At 41.2% G+C, this 18,527-nt stretch overlaps 2 protein-coding genes across 3 annotated transcripts in view; both read right to left on the bottom strand.

Moving 5' to 3' along the window:
• Nucleotides 1–6,090, bottom strand: part of evlb (Enah/Vasp-like b) — a 46,602-nt gene extending 40,512 nt beyond the window's left edge. Inside the window, exon 1 of the mRNA XM_019263228.2 lies at nt 5,652–6,090. Within this exon, the coding sequence (XP_019118773.1) occupies nt 5,652–5,656 (5 nt within the window). The 5' untranslated portion in view covers nt 5,657–6,090. The remainder of the gene's footprint in view (nt 1–5,651) is intronic.
• Nucleotides 6,091–7,863: 1,773 nt separating this feature from the next.
• On the bottom strand, nt 7,864–17,106 carry LOC104919807 (echinoderm microtubule-associated protein-like 1). Of its 2 annotated transcripts, none has more exons than XM_019263235.2 (7): nt 16,188–17,106; nt 12,549–12,737; nt 11,630–11,759; nt 9,792–9,893; nt 9,226–9,257; nt 8,977–9,003; nt 7,864–8,756 (listed from the first exon to the last, which is right to left on the bottom strand). In XM_019263235.2, the coding sequence occupies exons 1-7, from the start codon at nt 16,339–16,341 to the stop codon at nt 8,491–8,493; spliced, it is 900 nt and encodes a 299-aa protein (XP_019118780.1). In that variant the 5' UTR covers nt 16,342–17,106; the 3' UTR covers nt 7,864–8,490. The 2 variants fall into 2 exon arrangements, with proteins under 2 accessions (XP_019118780.1, XP_019118779.1); XM_019263234.2 differs by having other exon boundaries at nt 11,630–11,762.
• Nucleotides 17,107–18,527: the final 1,421 nt, after the last annotated feature.

Genomic DNA, 18,527 nt, shown 5'->3' on the forward strand with positions numbered 1-18,527 from the left:
TTTTGGGAAAAAGACTCAAACCTAAATTTATGTAGTATAAAATTGAAATCTAATTGCTCCCTGGATTATGTTCAGTGGATACATTTTTCCACTCCATGAAGTGCTGCATTCCTGTCCTGCATAGAAGCCACAGGATGGATGATGGACGTACAGAGCACAGGACAGCATTTTTCAATATTTAACCAAGACCATAATCTCCCCTTAACCATAACCAAGGGCTACGCATAACAAATATGTTGATCATGCAATGGACTTTTAAAGTTTTGTAGATATACTCAGTGTGAACATGTTGCAATGAAGCAAATATGTTCATATAAAACATTTCTTTATTACAAAAATGTGATCCGGGTGACATTAGATTTCTTTCGAAATGTATTGTCAGGTTCAGACAGACAACTGGACCCATAGAGCAGATCAGAGACTGACAGGAGTAGTAAGGCGGTTTATTGACAGTGCGGATTCGGTACACAAAAGGCAGTCAGCGGGGCAGAAGTACAAAATCACGAGGCAGAAAGAAAGTCCGAGAACAGGCAAGGGTCAAAAATCCAGAACACGGAGCAGACAGGCAGAGGTACAGGGCGCTAGGCAAAAACGGGTCGAAGAAACAAACAGGGTTGGTACACGAGGAATCTATGAAGAAAACGCCAGAGAGCTACTCACAAGGAAGAAGACAATCTAACAAGGACACACTGGGAGAGACAGGCTTAAATACACATGAGGGGAGGAGCAAACGAGACACAGGTGAAAACAATGGGCAATCACAGGGAGTAAAGACACCAGGACAGAAACACAAAAAGGAAGTGAGGGAAACTAAAATAAAACAGGAAGTCTACCCACAAAACTAAAAGCCTGACATGTATTTACTGTTCCAAAAACTGCATGTTTGCATCTACAGTATCATTGTAGTATACAGGTTTTTCCTTAATTGTAACTATATTGGTCAATATGTCAAATCAGCAATCAGTGTATTAATTAACCAGCATTAACTTGTAGATAATGCAATGCACATTTCAAACTGGTATTTAAACCTGCAATTACAGATTGCTGGAGCTTTTAAACACATGTGCCATCACCTTTTGAGTTGAATGGCTAATTTGTTAGAAAATGGTTGATTCCAGCAGATCCGGAGCAACATTAGCATTTATCTACGGTCATGTTTGTGTCATATGTCCAATGTTCACCCTCTATTTAGCTCTTTTTATGATCTCCACCTACTCATTGTGGAAATATGTGTGTCTCTTTAGCTGCTAAATGTTCAAATCTGTTCTCCAGCTAGTTTTTAATTTTGTCCACTTCAGCCGTGGACGGTGAGTTTCTGGAGCTTTCTCCCTGAAGCTGATGACAGCTGGGAGAATGAACCAAAACCACTTTCACATAGTCATAGTGATCTGACCTATTGTTCACATAAAAATATTTCTCATAGCAGCTTTAACTATTCACCAGATGTTGTTTTAATGAGTATGAAGCCTTGTAACACTGTGAACTGATGTTAGACCTATTTTTAGGATCATAAATGTTTGAAGAGGCAATGCAGTGTTTACTGTGTTGGAGGAACACAAGGTGATTGCATCCTCGAGAGCCTGCGGTTAAAAATTAGTCAGAACTTCCAGCATATCTGGAACAAAATGTGGGGAAAAAAATACCTCAACTTTAAGGCTGTAACAGTGTGTGATCAAGCGTACACACCTGTGCGACTTCAAAGCAACACAGCTGTGCACTGCACACAGTGCAGAGAGAGAAATCGGACCTCCGCTGACTTTGCTGTACAGCAGGGCATGACAGGCAATACTATAAACCAAGACATTTTGATTTATTTCAGGTCAGGCACCAGACACACACAATACTGGTTTACTCTAGTGTCGGTGCATTATGGAAATGCCCAGGTTATCCCCTCTTTGCAACCTCTTTGAAGCTTTTTTTGATCTTAGAACACCTACAGTGCAATCATACATTCACTTGAGTCAAACAGAGTTAACTTCTAAGTGTTCGCCCTGGTCCTGTATTAATTCAGCACACAGTTACTATTAATATTGGTATTCATATGGGTCACACACATACCACCAACTGCTCCTGCCAATACAAATCAGGCAACAGTGGTGATGCTGGATCAATAGTGTCCACACTTCACTTTCAGAGCACAATGAAACACTCTAATCCACGCAAATGGAGGTGGTGGCGATGGTGGGAGGCCACCGCGGTCAGGCATAGGCCTCAGGCAGGACCACACATCTATCCTGCTGTCAAACTTTATGAGAGGGGCAGATCAGTCACAAGCAAATGTACTAAGCAGTGATTTAGTTACAGAATATGTTACTTAACAGGTATACAAGGCTTCATATTAGTATATTTTAGTTAATGTGGTAGCTCATGGTGTGTGCAGTTATTTACATCTCCAGAAATCAACTGACGGTTAATATGAACTGATTATGAATGTTTTTTAAGATTTAATACAAAGTAAACAAAGTTGATTATATAAAAATATTAGATAACCACCAATGCAATATCAAAATAAAATGTGAACTATTCCACTGCTGAAATAGGATCATTGAAGAGTCTTGTGTTAGAAACTGGAACACTGTCCTTAAAACAGTCAGTCAGTCTAATTATATTATGCAACAATTACTTTCAGTATAAATAAATCTAACGTGTTCTAATTGTCTTTAAAAGGCAATCCATCCAATAGTTATTGACATATTTAGCTCAAATTTCACAAAAGTCAACGTCATGGCAGTGAAAAATCAGGGAACTGCCAACATCATGAGAACTCACTGTTTGGGGACCGGGACAATTCATCAAGTAGTGTTCATGCAGAGACTGCAGAGTTATCAGGTCTGTGTCATCCCCATGTTTCAGTACTAAGGCCTGCAATTAATTATAAGTAGTCAAGAAGTCAGCACTGCATGAAACATATGAAGCAACAAAGAGTTGCATCACATATCCAGGAGTTATTGGTGTTGGTGTCAGAATAAAATGAGAAAGAGACTGCTTCCATCACAAATCACTATCTTTTAATCAATAAGTGGGATAGATGGTTGAGAAGGAAACAGGAAAGATAAAATGATCGGCCTCCACAAGAGGAATCAGACATTGAGGCTCCATCAATCCAGGGATCAGCTCTCCAATCCAAATCCCAGGCTAGAATCACTAACCCAGGCTTACTGTCCCAGGATTTTTCCCCAGAGACCTACGGCACCTTCAGTCTCTCAACAGCTGGAGACAATTGAAACTAATACTGTATGTCTAATCTTGACAAATGAGAAACAGATACTGTAGCTGTGTTGGATCCAAGCTTTTGACTGCCACAGTAATTGAAAAAGGAAAAGCCCCAAATAGGATTAGATGTCCAGATCTATCAAGAATAAACCTGCGGGTTGATTTTATGAACAAATTTAAATAGATTATATCTAAAATATAGATGTTTGTTTTCCGTTTGAACGGAGCAGACTACTCTGTGTGTTATGTGGGAAATCAGATGTTTAAAACTTGATTTTTCAAGAAGATATCTCAATATACTTTGTGCTGATATTAAGTCTAAACCCTGACAATGACCTTTGAACTTTAAAAACACCTCAGATTGTGCACTTTGCCTTGACACTGCTGTATATCTGACCTTGACTAATTTGAATATGTTTGAACTGCGTCTCCCAGCACTGAGATCAATACTCATTAGATCAGACCACCAAACAACTGTTTGTGTCCTACTAACATGCATACTATAGTAGAACACACACACAGCTCAAACAAACACTGTCACACACAGAATCAACAGAGCCAATACTAACACACACTAACATGCACTCAGCTTGGCCACAACAAACTGTATGAAATACCCGGCTTGTTGTGGTGAGCCACAGTCTATGTTGCCACCTACAGAGCACCTCCGTAAAGCACAGAATCACTCATCCATCCTGAATCACAGCTGAGTATTTAAGTGGCTGTCAGACACAACCTAAAATAACAAGAGTATCAGCAGACAGCTTGTCAGCAGAGTTTACATTGAACACAAGCTCCTCCATAGTTATACTTCTGTGACTGGCAGCAGATCTGTTTACACAGTCGATTACATCACAAGTGACAAAACAATGCTGAGAAAAGCTGGTGTGGTCACACGCTAAAAAAAGGTGTGAGGGTGTTGTTGATGTACCGATGATGGTCCCATAATGCAACAAACAAAGGAAATCCACTCTCACAAAAATAGCGCAAACTGTGGATGGTGGTAAAACAAATGTAAGAGCAACACATCTTATGAAGTTTAATTATTGTGACATTTAACTGTGGTTTCTACACAGACAACATGACACATTATCAATCCATTTTCCATAACTCCTCATCCTTAACGGGGCTGGAGCCGGCCCCAGCTGACACTGAGTGAGAGAGGTACAACCTGGCCTGTTCATTATAGGGGCTGACTGACAACGAGTGACGCTCACATTGACACCTACGGGCAAGTTAGAGTCACTGATTAATCTGCATGTAATTGGACTGTGGGAGGAAGTCGGAGTACCCGGAGAGAACATGCAAACTCGACCCGGAAAGGCCCCAGCTGAATGCAGAGTAATTCATGCCATGAGGCGACAGTATAGACAGTACAATTAGTGTGCACTTTAAAATAAGATGAGTCTCAAATGTGTTCAGCTGTGGCCCTGCTTAGAACAAGTCATGTGATCTGCAAAATCTAGACGGATAGCGATGAGAGTTGCTTTCCTTGCTCGTGTACAAGCCTGTTTAGTACCTTTAACATAAGGCAGAGCTGGCATGATAGCAGCGGTTCAGAGAACAGCAGTGAGAGGTTGATGTTGAAACTGACCTAGTGGTCAAAATCCCTCCCTGACCTTGGGACACACACGCAAATTTCACTGCCAACAGCAATTAGAGTCAGCTCAGGGTTCCTCCTATTCATGGTGAACCTCTGCCAAAGTGCTGCTGCCCTACCCACATCCATGTATCAGCAGGCTTGCAGCTGATTGGCTGCACGGCTAGTATCATTTCACCTGATTGGCTCTTTACAGCCAGCCACTAGAAAAACAGCGCTTGCATCCTTGAGACAGCTGTGTCTGGATGCTGTGATGAATCCTCTCATCTGATTGGTTCACAGAAGGGAAGGTGTGTGCGCGCGTGCACGTTTCGCCTATGCTCGCGCCACGCATGCTTAAAAGACTCGCTAAACGACACGTGTGATTAAGTATCATGCAATTACGCATCGTGACGCTTATCGCCATTCTGCACGTGTAGTCTGGTTTCCATGACAACACCTCTTTTTCTCTGCAGACAGCCTCCACGTGACACATCACAGAGCGAGCTGGAGTCAGAGATGTTAGTCCATCTCTCTGTACTCTGTGGAAATCTTTAACGTGCTGCTCTCAGACCAGCCGCTCTTCTTCTTAAAGATCCATTTTCTGTTTCCAACAGGTGACCCCGCCGGTCAATAAAAGCGCGTGTTCCTCTGATGCACCTTTTGTGCTGCGGTGACATGAACATCACAGGCCTCTGAGGGGGACCTGCACACATGTGGCGCACACTTTGCACCTTAAATCTCGCTCACATCCTTTTAATACCTCCCAAAACAATAATGCGCAGTTGGATCACATCAGTCTGCGCTTTATTGTGCAGCAAAAAAAAAAAAAAAAAGAGCCACGCATGCTTCTGCTTACCTCATCTTCGTGTCCTGCCCGGTTTGGATGAGATGGATAATGTTTGCTGTCTGCTCAGTGTTTTGTCCTTGAGTTGAGCTTTAATAAAAAAAAAATAATAAAGTGATCAGATCCAGCAGAAGCAGCAGCTGCGGGTGTTTTAATAATAAAAACAGCGTCGCTGCCAGCGAAGCCTGTGCAGATGTTTGAAGGGGTGGAAAAGGCGACAGCAGGGTGTGGGGAATGCTACACGGATGCCCACAGTTTTCAGGTCTGTCTTTTCGTATGATAATAAAATAAAAAAATAATTGTTCTCCGGTGTCGGTGTCGTGTCAGGCAACTGCCGGTTCGATAGAGGCCATTTCAGAGTGCGACACGCCGCTGTCTGCAGGACGAGGAGCCGGGCGGAGTGGCTGACAGCGGCTTGTGAGGTGCCATCTTTTCCTCGCTTCAACCACTGGGACGCTGGATGGAGAGAGAGAGAGAGTGAGAGAGAGAGAGAGAGAGAGAGTCTCGGTGGTTTTGCTGCACGGTAGCGCCCTCGGTCTTGTGATGCAGGTACCGTGCAAGCAGGTATGAAAAACAAACGCACTTCTTTGAGAATAAGTTATTGTATGAGACTAATAACACACACACACACATGCACAGTTAAATAATTTTATTCAACATGATATGGATATAAAATACCCTGATTACTACAAGTACTTTAAGCCTTTAAGACCCTGAAATACTACAATACTGTTATTGTATTGTATGTGTGTGTGTGTGTGTGTGTGTGTGTGTGTGTGTGTGTGTGTCCCTCCATCTGGTATCTGGAATAAATTGAACACTTTACTCAAAGCCACATATTGTATGGTATTGCATTTCCATAATATTCCATACTAATATGTGATTTTACTGAGTTTAAAGCTGGCATAGCTGTTTTTATCAACATCACCACGTCCTGTTCTCAACTGTCGTACGGGTGACTTATAAGTGCATAATTATTCTGTATCTTATGTGGAAATAGGCACAATTTGATACTGTATATAAAAGGACGGACACACACCTGTCAGCAGCCAGGATGGAACAGCGAACATCTGTCTCTGTTTGCAGCCAGCTGCTGTTTCATGGGAGGACAGACAGGCTCAGTTAAATCTCCACTGAGGATCACAGTTTAGACTGTGCTGTCTACACATTGGCAGTTATACAAATCTATGTGCTTCTCAGTCAGTCTGCAAAGTCTCCACTGGACATTCTTTTTTAACCTCCGTGCCACATGTTAGGAGAAGTCAGGGTTTATGGGTACTCTTCAGTGATGTTTGCAAGACCCAAAGTGAGAAGTAAGAAGTTGGCGGTCGCACAGGATCAAGTGCTATAAAATACAGTACAACATGTTTCACCCAATATCCCGCAGACCACTTCACACTGGGATGTTTTTCTTGCACATAAGTTTGCTTTGCACATCTGTTTAGTCTGTTAAATCTGTTACATTCAGACTGTGCATCTGTTAAAATATATATTAAATGTCTGCTCTGCATTTGTTTTTATTCATACATACAGCTGTTAAACGGTCCATTGCACCACTTTATGATAATGCAGGCTTTATGCCACATCTCATGCGTTCAAAACCTGCAGCAGTGTTGCCTTCTCGCCAGCAGAGGTCCACCTATAGTCCACTGTAGTTCATGCAGTGCTGATCCACTCTCAGGTCATTGTGGAAAAAGTTCAGCCACTGTTTTAAAGGAACTTTTATTTCATTTGAGTTCATCTGGGTTTACTGGTGCACCTTTAATACTCACATGATGTTATTTCTTTGAGGATCACTGATTTATGTTTGAGTCTATGGCCTTTATCTCCACAGGAGGGCGCTGAGCCTGTGGATTTCAACTCTCCTCACACAAATGATGGATATCACTGTTATTATATTTCCATATGAGGCTAAAGGTTTCTACATTGTTGGGACGTATGCTTTTTCACTTCCTTCAGTCCAGTGTGGAAAAAAATGAAAAATGTGCTGACTATAAGAATTTTTAATGCACCCCCACATATTCAGCTTTTCGATCAAGCTTTATCGGAGGGCATCAACCCCTAAAAGAGTTTTTTTATCCCAGTGGGAGCTCGAGACGTTTCCAAAAGTCTTGTTAAAGTTCGATTCTTTATCCTACTGAAAAAATCACGATGATGATTTCCACCCTGCACATATGCACACACCCAGAATTAAAGTCAGAAAACATGAGAAAGAGTCATCCCATTAGTGATCATAGCTTTTTTATTGTTTGATTCTGATTCTGGTACATCCCAATAGTTCTGCTTGATGTGACACTGGCTACTAAACTAGAAACATCACAGCACACAGGCAGGAGACATCAAATACAGTTCCCCATCTTTCATCTCATGGCTCAAAGACAACTACAGACACCGCACATCCTTAGACAAACTCAAAACTTCACATACAGAGGGACGGAGAGGACATTTACAGTAAACACAGGCATTCAATAAAAAAAATATGCAGGTACTAGCATGTGTGAAATGGATTTCATGACAACACTGTGGTCTCTAAGGAGGCTAAACATGCATTAAAACTTTTATCCTATAAGTGAAATAAATAACAAGACCGTAAAATACTGTGCTGACAGTTACTCAAACGTTTTAATGGAGATGTTTCAAAATGCTGCAAGTGCTCATGAGCAGCAAAGTCAGGAAGACCTACAGAAGAAAATCAGTGCGTTCGTCCACATTTTAATCAGTTTCTTGTTTTTGCACCATTAGAAGGAAATCTTTATTTCAATTTCTGTTCCATTGGTTGACTGAGTCTTTTAATAATTAGTTTGATTTGGTGGAGACACATCTGTAGTAAAACTATCTTTGTCCACTCGCCTCAGTAACAAATCTGAAAGTACTGGCTGGGGGATTTGATGGGGCTCTTGTAGCTGGATGTGTCCTGCACTGTGTCCTGGCTGGTTGTGGTTTTCTGCAGGTTTAAGGTGAAGGATGGGGTTGTTTTCCTCGCCTGTGGCTTGCTGCCACTCTTCGCCTGAGGTGTGGCCGTGGGCCCTCTGTTGGCAGGCACCGTCGCCGTAGATTTGGCAGTCTCAGAAGACCCAGTCTTTCTTGTGAGGGGGCTCAGATAGATCTGCATAGTCACTAAGTGAAGTGGTGAAATGAGGTGAGGAGGGATGAGAAGGGAGGTTGTGGTTCAGAAGTTGGAGGTGGTTCGGGGATGGGGACGGGGACACAAGGGGTGAGGGAATGTACACGAGTCACGGTGAGATGTGAAAAAAATGAAGGGTAGGCATAAAATAACAGCTCTCAAATTTTAATGATAGTATATATTCAAGTGGATATTGTAAGGGATGAATCCTACCTTTGCAATGTGTCACACGTCTTGTCCCTGCAAAAAAAATAACACACAGACATAGAGTCAGTCAGATTCATTTTTACTACATGTAGCAATCAATCCCAGTGTCATGTCAGTCTTTGGCTGAATCCCTTGTCTTTTTTTTGTCAGCTTAGTCAGCAGCTGTTTCACATTCTTGTTATGAGGCTGAATACTGCCAGATACAGCCTGGAAAAAAAAAACAACTGCAGGGAAGCAGGGAGAGTGCTCACTCACCTACACTTACTGCAGCCTCCTTGGACTTGCTGCTGTTATAATGAGAAAGAGAGAGAATTTGATGTAGACACAGAAGAGGACACGGCAAGGAGAGAGAAGCAGGAAGAGGAAGTCAGCAAATGTGATGAAAGGTTTTGTCACATGGCTTCAGTTCGACACGTCAGTTTCAGGTTTACTAAACATCCCATGTACTGGTTTGGAGATTGTAATGTTTCTCTGTGGTTCGAGGTGTTTTCACAGGAAACAGGATGTCAGGGACTGGAAATAACCTTGATTTGATTTGAGAGATTTGATTCCGACTTGATCAGCCAGGAATAACTAGGTCGCCTCAAAATCAGTGGAAATTTATTAGACGCTCTGGTTTTTGCGAGATGTGTACGTGGAACAGAAAACTGACATTTGACACAGTAACAGAAAAGAAAAGGGAAGGATTTTAAGATATATGTTGTGAGGCTGGGTTGTGAATCTGTATTTTTAGACTTCTGCTCGGCTGTAGAATGAAAACAAGACAGAAAAGGTGTTTGTCTTGCGTATGGAGGTTTAGAAATGCAACAACCGCTTCTTACCCTTCCTGAGACTTCTTACAGGTGGAGGCTGCAGAGGTGGGTCGTGATTTAGAGGTCTTGCATGGACTGTCCTTCACACTACCTAGTGGACTCTTTACGCCACTGAAAGGAGAAAAAAACACTGTAAGGTCATAGCTCTTTGTTTTTAGGATTTTAATTGAATGATGATGAAAAATGCATCCAGTCACAAAGAGCATAATGTGCCCCATCCTACATATTACTGTAACTGAGAACACACTGTTTGCACAAATGGAAATTCAATGAGTGTCATGAAACCCACCAGAAATGATTCTTTAACATTTCAGCAACTAAGACAAAGAAATGTAGGTATATGGTTTGGAAAGGTGCATTTTACTGATGTTATAGATGGATTCTATAGGTTCTGAATCTTATCTTGTAAACTGATACATTTAAATCACTTCTTAATCGCTAATGTTGAAATTTAAATATCATTAAAGTGATTTTACTTTGAAAAAACATCTGCATGAATGTAGATTTTAGATTGCAAAGTCAGCTTTATATTTAAATTCCAATTATAATCCATTTTCATATCAAGTAAAAAAAAAAATCAAGTTGTTCAAATGGGATTGATGACACATATATGTACTTGAACTGAGGCTGGTAGCCCAGAAATTGATAAAAAAATAAATACATTTCAATACATTTCACAGTAGGTATTCAGTTCAGATTCTCACATTCAAATAATACTTCCATATGACTGCTTCTGGATCAATAACCACTTTGTTCACCAGGTTTCCCTAAAATACCTTCAAATAATTCAGATACAGTACATAGTTTTCCACTTTCTCAACAGAAAATGCTTTTTTTTTATTTTCACAGGTGCAACATGTCAGATGGCGAAATGTGAATGTCTTCAATTGAACAGATTACCCTGGAATTCAGCCTGACAGATTTCTGGAAAACTGTCTGAATTTTTAGATAAAGCGCTGCTGCGGTGTTGAACAACACTTGGCTGCAAACATGTTACTGTAATGGCGGGTTGGTTTTTGAATATGTTTGACTTCAAATCTACGTGATGACTACATGCAAAAGTGAATGAATGGAAACAGATGTGAGCACTTCTTTGAGGAAAGACAGGCAGATGGAGGCAACGATCATCAATATGAGTGAAAGGAAAAGAAAAAAGATGGTAAGATGAGGTTAATTAGTGGAGAGAAAAGGTGAGAAGAAGGAGAAAGGGAAATGAACCCTTGCTAATGATAGTGATGAAGATATTTCTCACTTCATCCTAACACTGAACAGACAGCCTCAAGTGAAGAGATGTTCTTCTCTCTGTGAAATTGCATCAGCATACCCCCAATACAGAAGCAACACATTAAGGTACGTCAGAGAAAACCTATCATTCTCTCTGATTAATGCAATCTAATGGCAGTATCATTTGAAAGGTAATTGAGAGGAAGACATCTGCAGAGAATGGTTTACTGCTTTATTGCTTTGTAATAAAGGCGAGCGTTGAAATGATTATTGAGCATCCGTGTGCAGTGTTTCTTGGGTAATGGAGGGTGTCTGCTGATTGCTTTTGCACATTAGATAATGAGAAGTGAAGCTGGAGATGTGAGGCTGAAGCTTCATTGTGAGCTGCTTCATTAGGACAGTTTTTCATTAACGCTGTCCCCCGCAGCTTTCTCTTTGCTCTGGGTGTGTTTCATCACACCATGATGAGAAGAATGCCATTGTGTGGTGTTGCTGAATCCATTCTTAGCCTTTTGGTTTTACTTCTAAGAAATCTAATACGCTCTGAAAACATAATGCACACTCAAAATACTAAAATACTTGCATGTAGATCTTAGACTGTCTCATGTCACAGTGGTTTTTACCTGCGGGATGGTGTTGGGCTGTAGTTTCTGGCTGTGGAGCTGGAGGGCAGCGTGGAGCTCTTCTTCAGGGAAGCAGCGCTGGAAGTCACCATGGGCGGTCTGGAGGGCAGAGCGAGAGACACCGGCCTGCCTGCTGGGGCACACACAAGGGGGGTAAGTATGGTGTACTGGTGCACTGGTTCCCAAACATGGGGGTCGTCAAGGGTTCACAGGGGGCTGCTAGGCCTCCTTATTCTTTGTAAATATACAGTTGACCTATATCTCATTTATGCAAGGAAAAATAAATGTAATTATTTTTAAAGTTAAGATTATTATTGTAAAATTATGCAGATAAAGTCCTAACACGACAATGGCCAAGCGTCATGGAGAATAAAACACTGAATGTGTCCAAAAAAGAAGCCTATAAAGTATATATAAAAATATAAAATGCAGACAGATTTGTATTAACAGTTCCTAAAAAAAATTGTCTGATAATCTGCTTAAAATATATGCAAATCGCTTGTTTTACACAAACCTCCTGCAGTTATTGAGTTCACTATTTGGGTTAATTCTACAGTTTGACAGCTGGTCTCTACTGTCACTGATATCCATAAAATCTGTCACTTCAGTCGGGGGTCAAAGATAGAAAAGGGGTCCCTTAGTTTGTTCTTTGTCTGTACAAATAAAGCCCCCTGTTGAAAATAAAATAACAGGCCTATTTTATATGGAATGAAATATGGATTATTTTATTTTATTTATTTATAAGCGCAGAAACTGACACTAGATTTTCAGAGTTGATCGTCCAACGTACAGTGTTAATTGTTCAGTATCTCTTTCAGTTTGCGGTACAGGTCGACATGATGAAAGCTCTTGTACATATCAGCATTCCTTACATTCACTAATTGACACATGGATAATTCACACACAGCTCTTTGCTCACATTTAGTGCCAGATGGTCTCCTGCCACCAGCAGCTGCATGGTGCTCCTCGGAGATGTTCAGCCTCTTGAGCACGTCGGCAAGAGCCATCTTTAACAGCTGGATTTCGTCTTCCTGCATCTGCATCCTCTGCTCAAGATAGGTCAGCCGGTCGGCCACGTCCAGGCCGCTGGCTGCTGAACTGCGGTCATCTGAAGGAATGAAAGACAACAGGATGTGTTTGTAGGAGAGAGAGAGAGGGAAGAGGGCACGATGGGACAGAGATGGAGATTTAAAGATAGATGGACGTAGGACAGACAGACAAATCTGAAGCACGTCTAACTAAACTTGAAAAACAGTCAGATAAACCTTGTTAACTAAGTTAACTGTTAATGACAGTGACATGCATAACCACACAGACAGAGAGAAGAGAAAATCTTGTATGAAAGAGCCTCCAGACAGAAAACTTGTAGCGTAAAAGAAGAACTGGTGAAGAAATAAAACATTTAAACATTTCAAACATAAAAGATTCAAACATCAGAGAGAGGCATAAACTCTTTAACATTCCCTGCTCGTGCCTATATAGCAGAAATCAAGCTAATGAGGTCACAGCACAGTTGGATGCAGCAGATCATCCACACTGTCAGCAGCATGTAAACAAATGTAGCTGAGCGCACATCCAAAAACACTTTCAACATTTCTCTTTCAATGAGTTTCTACTTGATATTATTAAAAAAAAGCTCAGAGGTGGATGTGGATGGATACCGTAGGAGACACTGGATACTGATGAGCAGTCAGGGTGCCTCTGCTGTCCTGTGGGGCCCTCCTCTACTACCCCAGACGTCTTCCTCCTCTTCCTCTCCTCTTGTGTGCACAATCTCTCACTCCTCTTTCCTCCTTTTGCTCCAGTCAGGTATGACGGTGGCTCCCCCTCCATCTAAATTTTTGATCCACTGGCTTGAGTCCACTAAGATGTCATCTCATCACAAACACACTCTTGTTTTGTCTGCCTCTGTTCACAGCCTCTGAGCAGTATTACAGTATCTGCAGCAGTAGATGAAGGTACTGATGTTTTGATCCTCTCACGTTTAGTCGGTGGTCGCCTGACACGCTCTGGGACGCGGTGATGTGTATGACAGCGCTTAAAGCCCTCTTGCTCAGTGTGTGTGCTTGTATAAAAGGTGGGGGTGGGGTTGATCATGCTTAAAAACTCAGCAGTCGACCAATTCAGCCTAAACTGTCTGTACATGTGTGTGTGCGTGTACTTGCACGTGTACGTGTGTGTGTGTGTGTGTGTGTGTGCAGAGTACAATGATAATCCCTCAGACTGAGCCTCTTGGACCCCGCCCCCACACATAAGCCCCATGTCACTATGAGAGATGGAGACACAGACAGAAAACAACAGGAATAAACCTGAAATGTGGTCAGTTCTTATGTCGCGCTTCAGTAAACATCTCATACGTCCACAGACTCACAGAGGTCACAGCACGGGTCACTGTGAGTAATAGAGAGTGCGAGGAAGTGGACAAATAAAAACCCATTCCAATGCAGGCTTAACACCAAAACAAACCAAAAACAGGAATCAGATATGAAATGCAGGAATAAAGCAGCAGATAAAACTGATTATGTGTTCTTGTTTACTTGGACTAAACCAATAATTCACAACTAGTATACTCCTCTAGTAACTGGACTGGTGGAGTAGCTCAACTAATTTGAAAAAAATTGATTACAAAATGTATGTCCACAGTCAGCTATATAGCATCTGATGACCACGTGTGTAAAAGTCATGGATAAACAGCAGTAGATTAGTAGTGTGAAAGCTGAACTCAACAGATCTAAATATTGACAGTTCAATCATATGAAACAAAATGTTTTAACGTCCGCTTTTATTTCTACTTTAATATCATTAATATTTAAATAATATCCAGATTAAAATCAACTCAAATGATGCTCAAGATGTGGGGGTGTAGTTCCGAGTTTGGTGTTTGTGTGCCTGAAGCCTCAATGAAACCTGATATATTGATTTTTTTTCTCAGTTCTTGTGAAGATTGCTCGTCTTTTGAGCTTTTCCTCCTGACAGAGATGATCTGCTGTTGGCGAACTCTCTCACTGTAATCAATCCAGCGTGCAGCCAGCCGTAATCTGTCTCTCATGCAGAGTTGTGACTCCGTGTAGGCCTGTGATTTTCTCTGTTTCTCCTCTAGTCCCCGGCTGTGACATCACCCTCGTGCCACCTCCACACACCCCATATGGGATTGGGATTAGAATAGCACATAATCCCAGTGCTGAAAAAGGGAATTAGGAGCCCAGAGCTCAATCTTCGCACTAACTCAGCTATACAAAGAACAGGCTCCACATGCAAATGTAAACGCACATACAAACACGTGCATCAAGTCTATCTCTGTGCTGCTGACTCACTCACACTCACACACACACACACACACACACATATATATATATATATATTTACACACAGCCAAGGAAAGCTTTAACAGTTTCTAAATTTTTATGCCTTTTATGAGTCTTTGCAAATGAAGATACATTAAGGCGCAGAGAATCAGTGGAGTGTTTTAATCTCTGCTCGCAGATGGTGTTTCTTGAATGAAGGAACAGCATCTGTCTGCCCATATCAGCACTCTGCACGCTGACACATACAGGCCACGAGTGCACAACAAGCGATCCTCCACATATTAGTCCACCGATAGTCACATCCCAGAGGGGACGGGATATTTTTCTAAATCTCCTCAGCCGAGGCACATTCCTCAACAGCCAGTTTGACAGCGTGGTATGTGTTACGCTGGACAGGTTTGCAGGGCCGGTGTTTAAGTTTAACTTGTTTAAATAAAGCATTGTGCAGGTTAAGTGCAAATCCATGGTGCCGACGTCAAAGAAGACAAGCGAGAGAAGAAATTTGGCTTTTCACCTCACTGTATTCATGAGGTTATGTAACAGGGTTTGAGGGGCTATATAGAGCACAAAGTGTAATCAATCTATTTTTACTGTTTCTGTACTTATGTGGACTCTTTTGAGATCAGAACCAGTTGGTGTTTTTTAACCAATAAAGGCTGTTAATAGAACTTTTCATTGTGCTCTGACTGAAAGTGCCTAAGGAACATTTTCTCTTCTGTCATCAGGTTTTGAAGACTTGCATAGTCCAGTTTCAAACTTTTTTTTTTACTGAAGACACAGCTTTGTATTTGTTTTTTTGTGTCATGCAAGTAACAACCCCCTTACCAAGGAGCAACGTCTTAATAAAAAGTAATGTGACAAAACTGTTGTGCCATAACTACATTTAAATTAGCTGAGAACATGCAAAATATCTGCATTTATTATTAGAACTTTACTTTTTTTGTTCTTTTTCTTCTTTCTGTCTGTGGAAACCACACGTATGCACACTCGGCTAGTGTTCCATTTAAGGACATAAAGATGCATTTCATTCATACAAAACACTCAGTTTGTTTTGAGCTTCTTTAACACTTTTTTCTGACAAATATATTTTCCGAATTTTTTGAGTATAAAAGCAAGATTGCATTCAGGTGGAGGCAGAAATCACAGAGAGCAAATAAAACCAAGCTACACACCGCAAGAAGGAAACGAGAAAACATATTTTTCTCGTTTAGATTAAGTGACCCTTTAGTGTCTAAACCAGCTCAGCTCTCTACCTGTCATGAAGTCAGTGTCGGGTGCCAGCAGTGAGTCACTGTGGTAGATCTCCTTCGTTGAGGGCCTCCTCAGCAGGCTGTGGTCCGTCTCCTCCATCCCCAGACCTTGATCCAGCAGCTCTTCCATGTGTGCGTCCAGTGTGCCCGCTGCCATCTCTCTGATGGAGTGTGTGTGGGAGTGATCTGTGTTCCCCTGCTAAGTCTCCTATGCTTCACTGGGCTAATTCACCTTCCCTAAACCACCAGTGGCCACCACCTCTCACCTTCCCTCCCTCTCCACACGCTGTCCCGTGAGGAGTGTATGGAGGGTGCGGGGAGAGGGTGATGTCAGTCAGAGGACAGATTAAGGACTTGGTAAGCCATCTCAAGCTCAGGGGAGGACAAGACTGAGAGAGAATAGGAGTCTTAAGTGTGTGTGTGTGTGTGTGTGTGTGTGTGTGTGTGTGTGTAGACAGGGGTCAGAGAGGCCTCAGACAGGGAAAACATCTTCACAGAAATAACTTCCTGAAAGATCAGTTGCATAACTGCTGTCTGCAAACATACAGCTGCTGGTTCATGGAGGAAATGATGAGTAACAATTACGGACCTGTGTGTTGAGAAAACACACACTCCTGATAGAAAGAAAAAAAACACACACACACACACACACCAGGGAGGGACCATGCAATTTGCTGTTGCATGCAAAGTTGCAGACAAGCACACAATTACACTCCCAGAAAGAGCTTACATCAGGCTGCCATCCGGTGTGGCCAGCCCTGGTGTACTGTAAGGATGATGAGATTCAGAGATTAGGGAGCAGAACTTGATTAATTACAGTCATCAAGAGGACAATAAGCCGGACGTGGTAATTAGAACAACAGAGTAAGACAACAGGAGCAGATGAAAAGCCAGTTAGACAATTGTGTCGGGGTCTCCCTCCGTGTAAGCTGGCTTTCTGTCTATTTTGCATTCGCTGGATTGATTCTTTCTCGAGCAGATGCTTCTCTTTGCTGATCTGTCAAAGCTTTCTGGACACATTAGGGAAGTCCTGCATTCCCCAGAATGTTACAAAATTGCTTTGCACTACATTTCTTTTCTTGACGTTTTACAAAATCACAAATTCAAATGAAAGTTCTTACAGCTCTGTTGACAATAGACCAGTGATCGAATGCAAATGAGACATGCTGTATGTTTAATTACAAGAGAAGCCAGTTTCAGCATTTCAATCACACTTCCTGTTATGTCGGTGTATATTTCTGTGTAGTTACTTATACTTAAACGTGTATGTAAGAGAGACTGACCTTCACTTTATGCATGTTTCTATGTTTGCAGAACACAAATATTCATGATGCAACTCGCATGATTATTGTTGCTGCTATCATTAATATAGCAATGATAGGACACAGTATGCGGTCCTGTGTGGAGAAACAACGTAAAGGAGAACAACAGGAGGAAATATAATACATATAATACATTATGACATGGCGGAGAATAATTCACATTTAAAGATGATGCAAGAGTGTAGATATGGCTCAATTCAAACCATAACTGTGATTTTAAGCTAAATATAGACCTCTGTAGTATACAACTGCATATAAAGTACTTTTATACTTGTACATCCCTGTGTGTCTGCATAAATCTACTCTATATAGAGCATAAATAATATTCTAAATACTCATGTATGCAATTCAAATGAAGCCCCTTGCAATATAATTACAATATACAGTATACTGTATGTAATTTGAGGTATTTTACCAGAGGCTATCATTTACAATAGTTTATATTTTTTATTTGTAAGCTTCTGCTTTAGATTTAGTTTTGTTATTTTTTTATATTTGTTATTTTTTTTCCTTACTGTCTTTAGTTTATTTTATCTACCTTGCTGTTTTAACACTGCAGTTTCTCGTGATAATAAAGTGCTCTCTCTCTAACACTGTTCATAAGATATGTGAGGGCTCTTTGTTGGATGAAAATGATATGAACGATAAAACAAATATTCTCATGTTCCATAATAATTCTTGCTTTTTCAAAGTGCAACTTCCTATGAAAGCAGAACGCACCCTTTAAAACATTTATTAAGAAGTATTTTTAAAGATTAAAATGAGCCATATTTACAGTTGGAGCGGGTTCTTTCCCGTGACTCCACCATGTTTCTACAGTAGCCAAGAATGGACAAACTAAACGCCAGCTCTAGATGGGGCCTGTTGTGTGTTTTGACGTTTCTCCTTCATGTTAGGAAGGCGAGGGTGAGGTGAGGAGGTTGCAATTCAACTACTAAATGCAACAAAATCCTACACACTGGTCCAATGTAACTGTTATTTTACACTTAAGCCAAACCCTGCATGTCAACACAACAAGATC

The sequence above is a fragment of the Larimichthys crocea genome, chromosome XI, assembly GCF_000972845.2.
Source record: "Larimichthys crocea isolate SSNF chromosome XI, L_crocea_2.0, whole genome shotgun sequence".
Taxonomy (NCBI): domain Eukaryota; kingdom Metazoa; phylum Chordata; class Actinopteri; family Sciaenidae; genus Larimichthys; species Larimichthys crocea.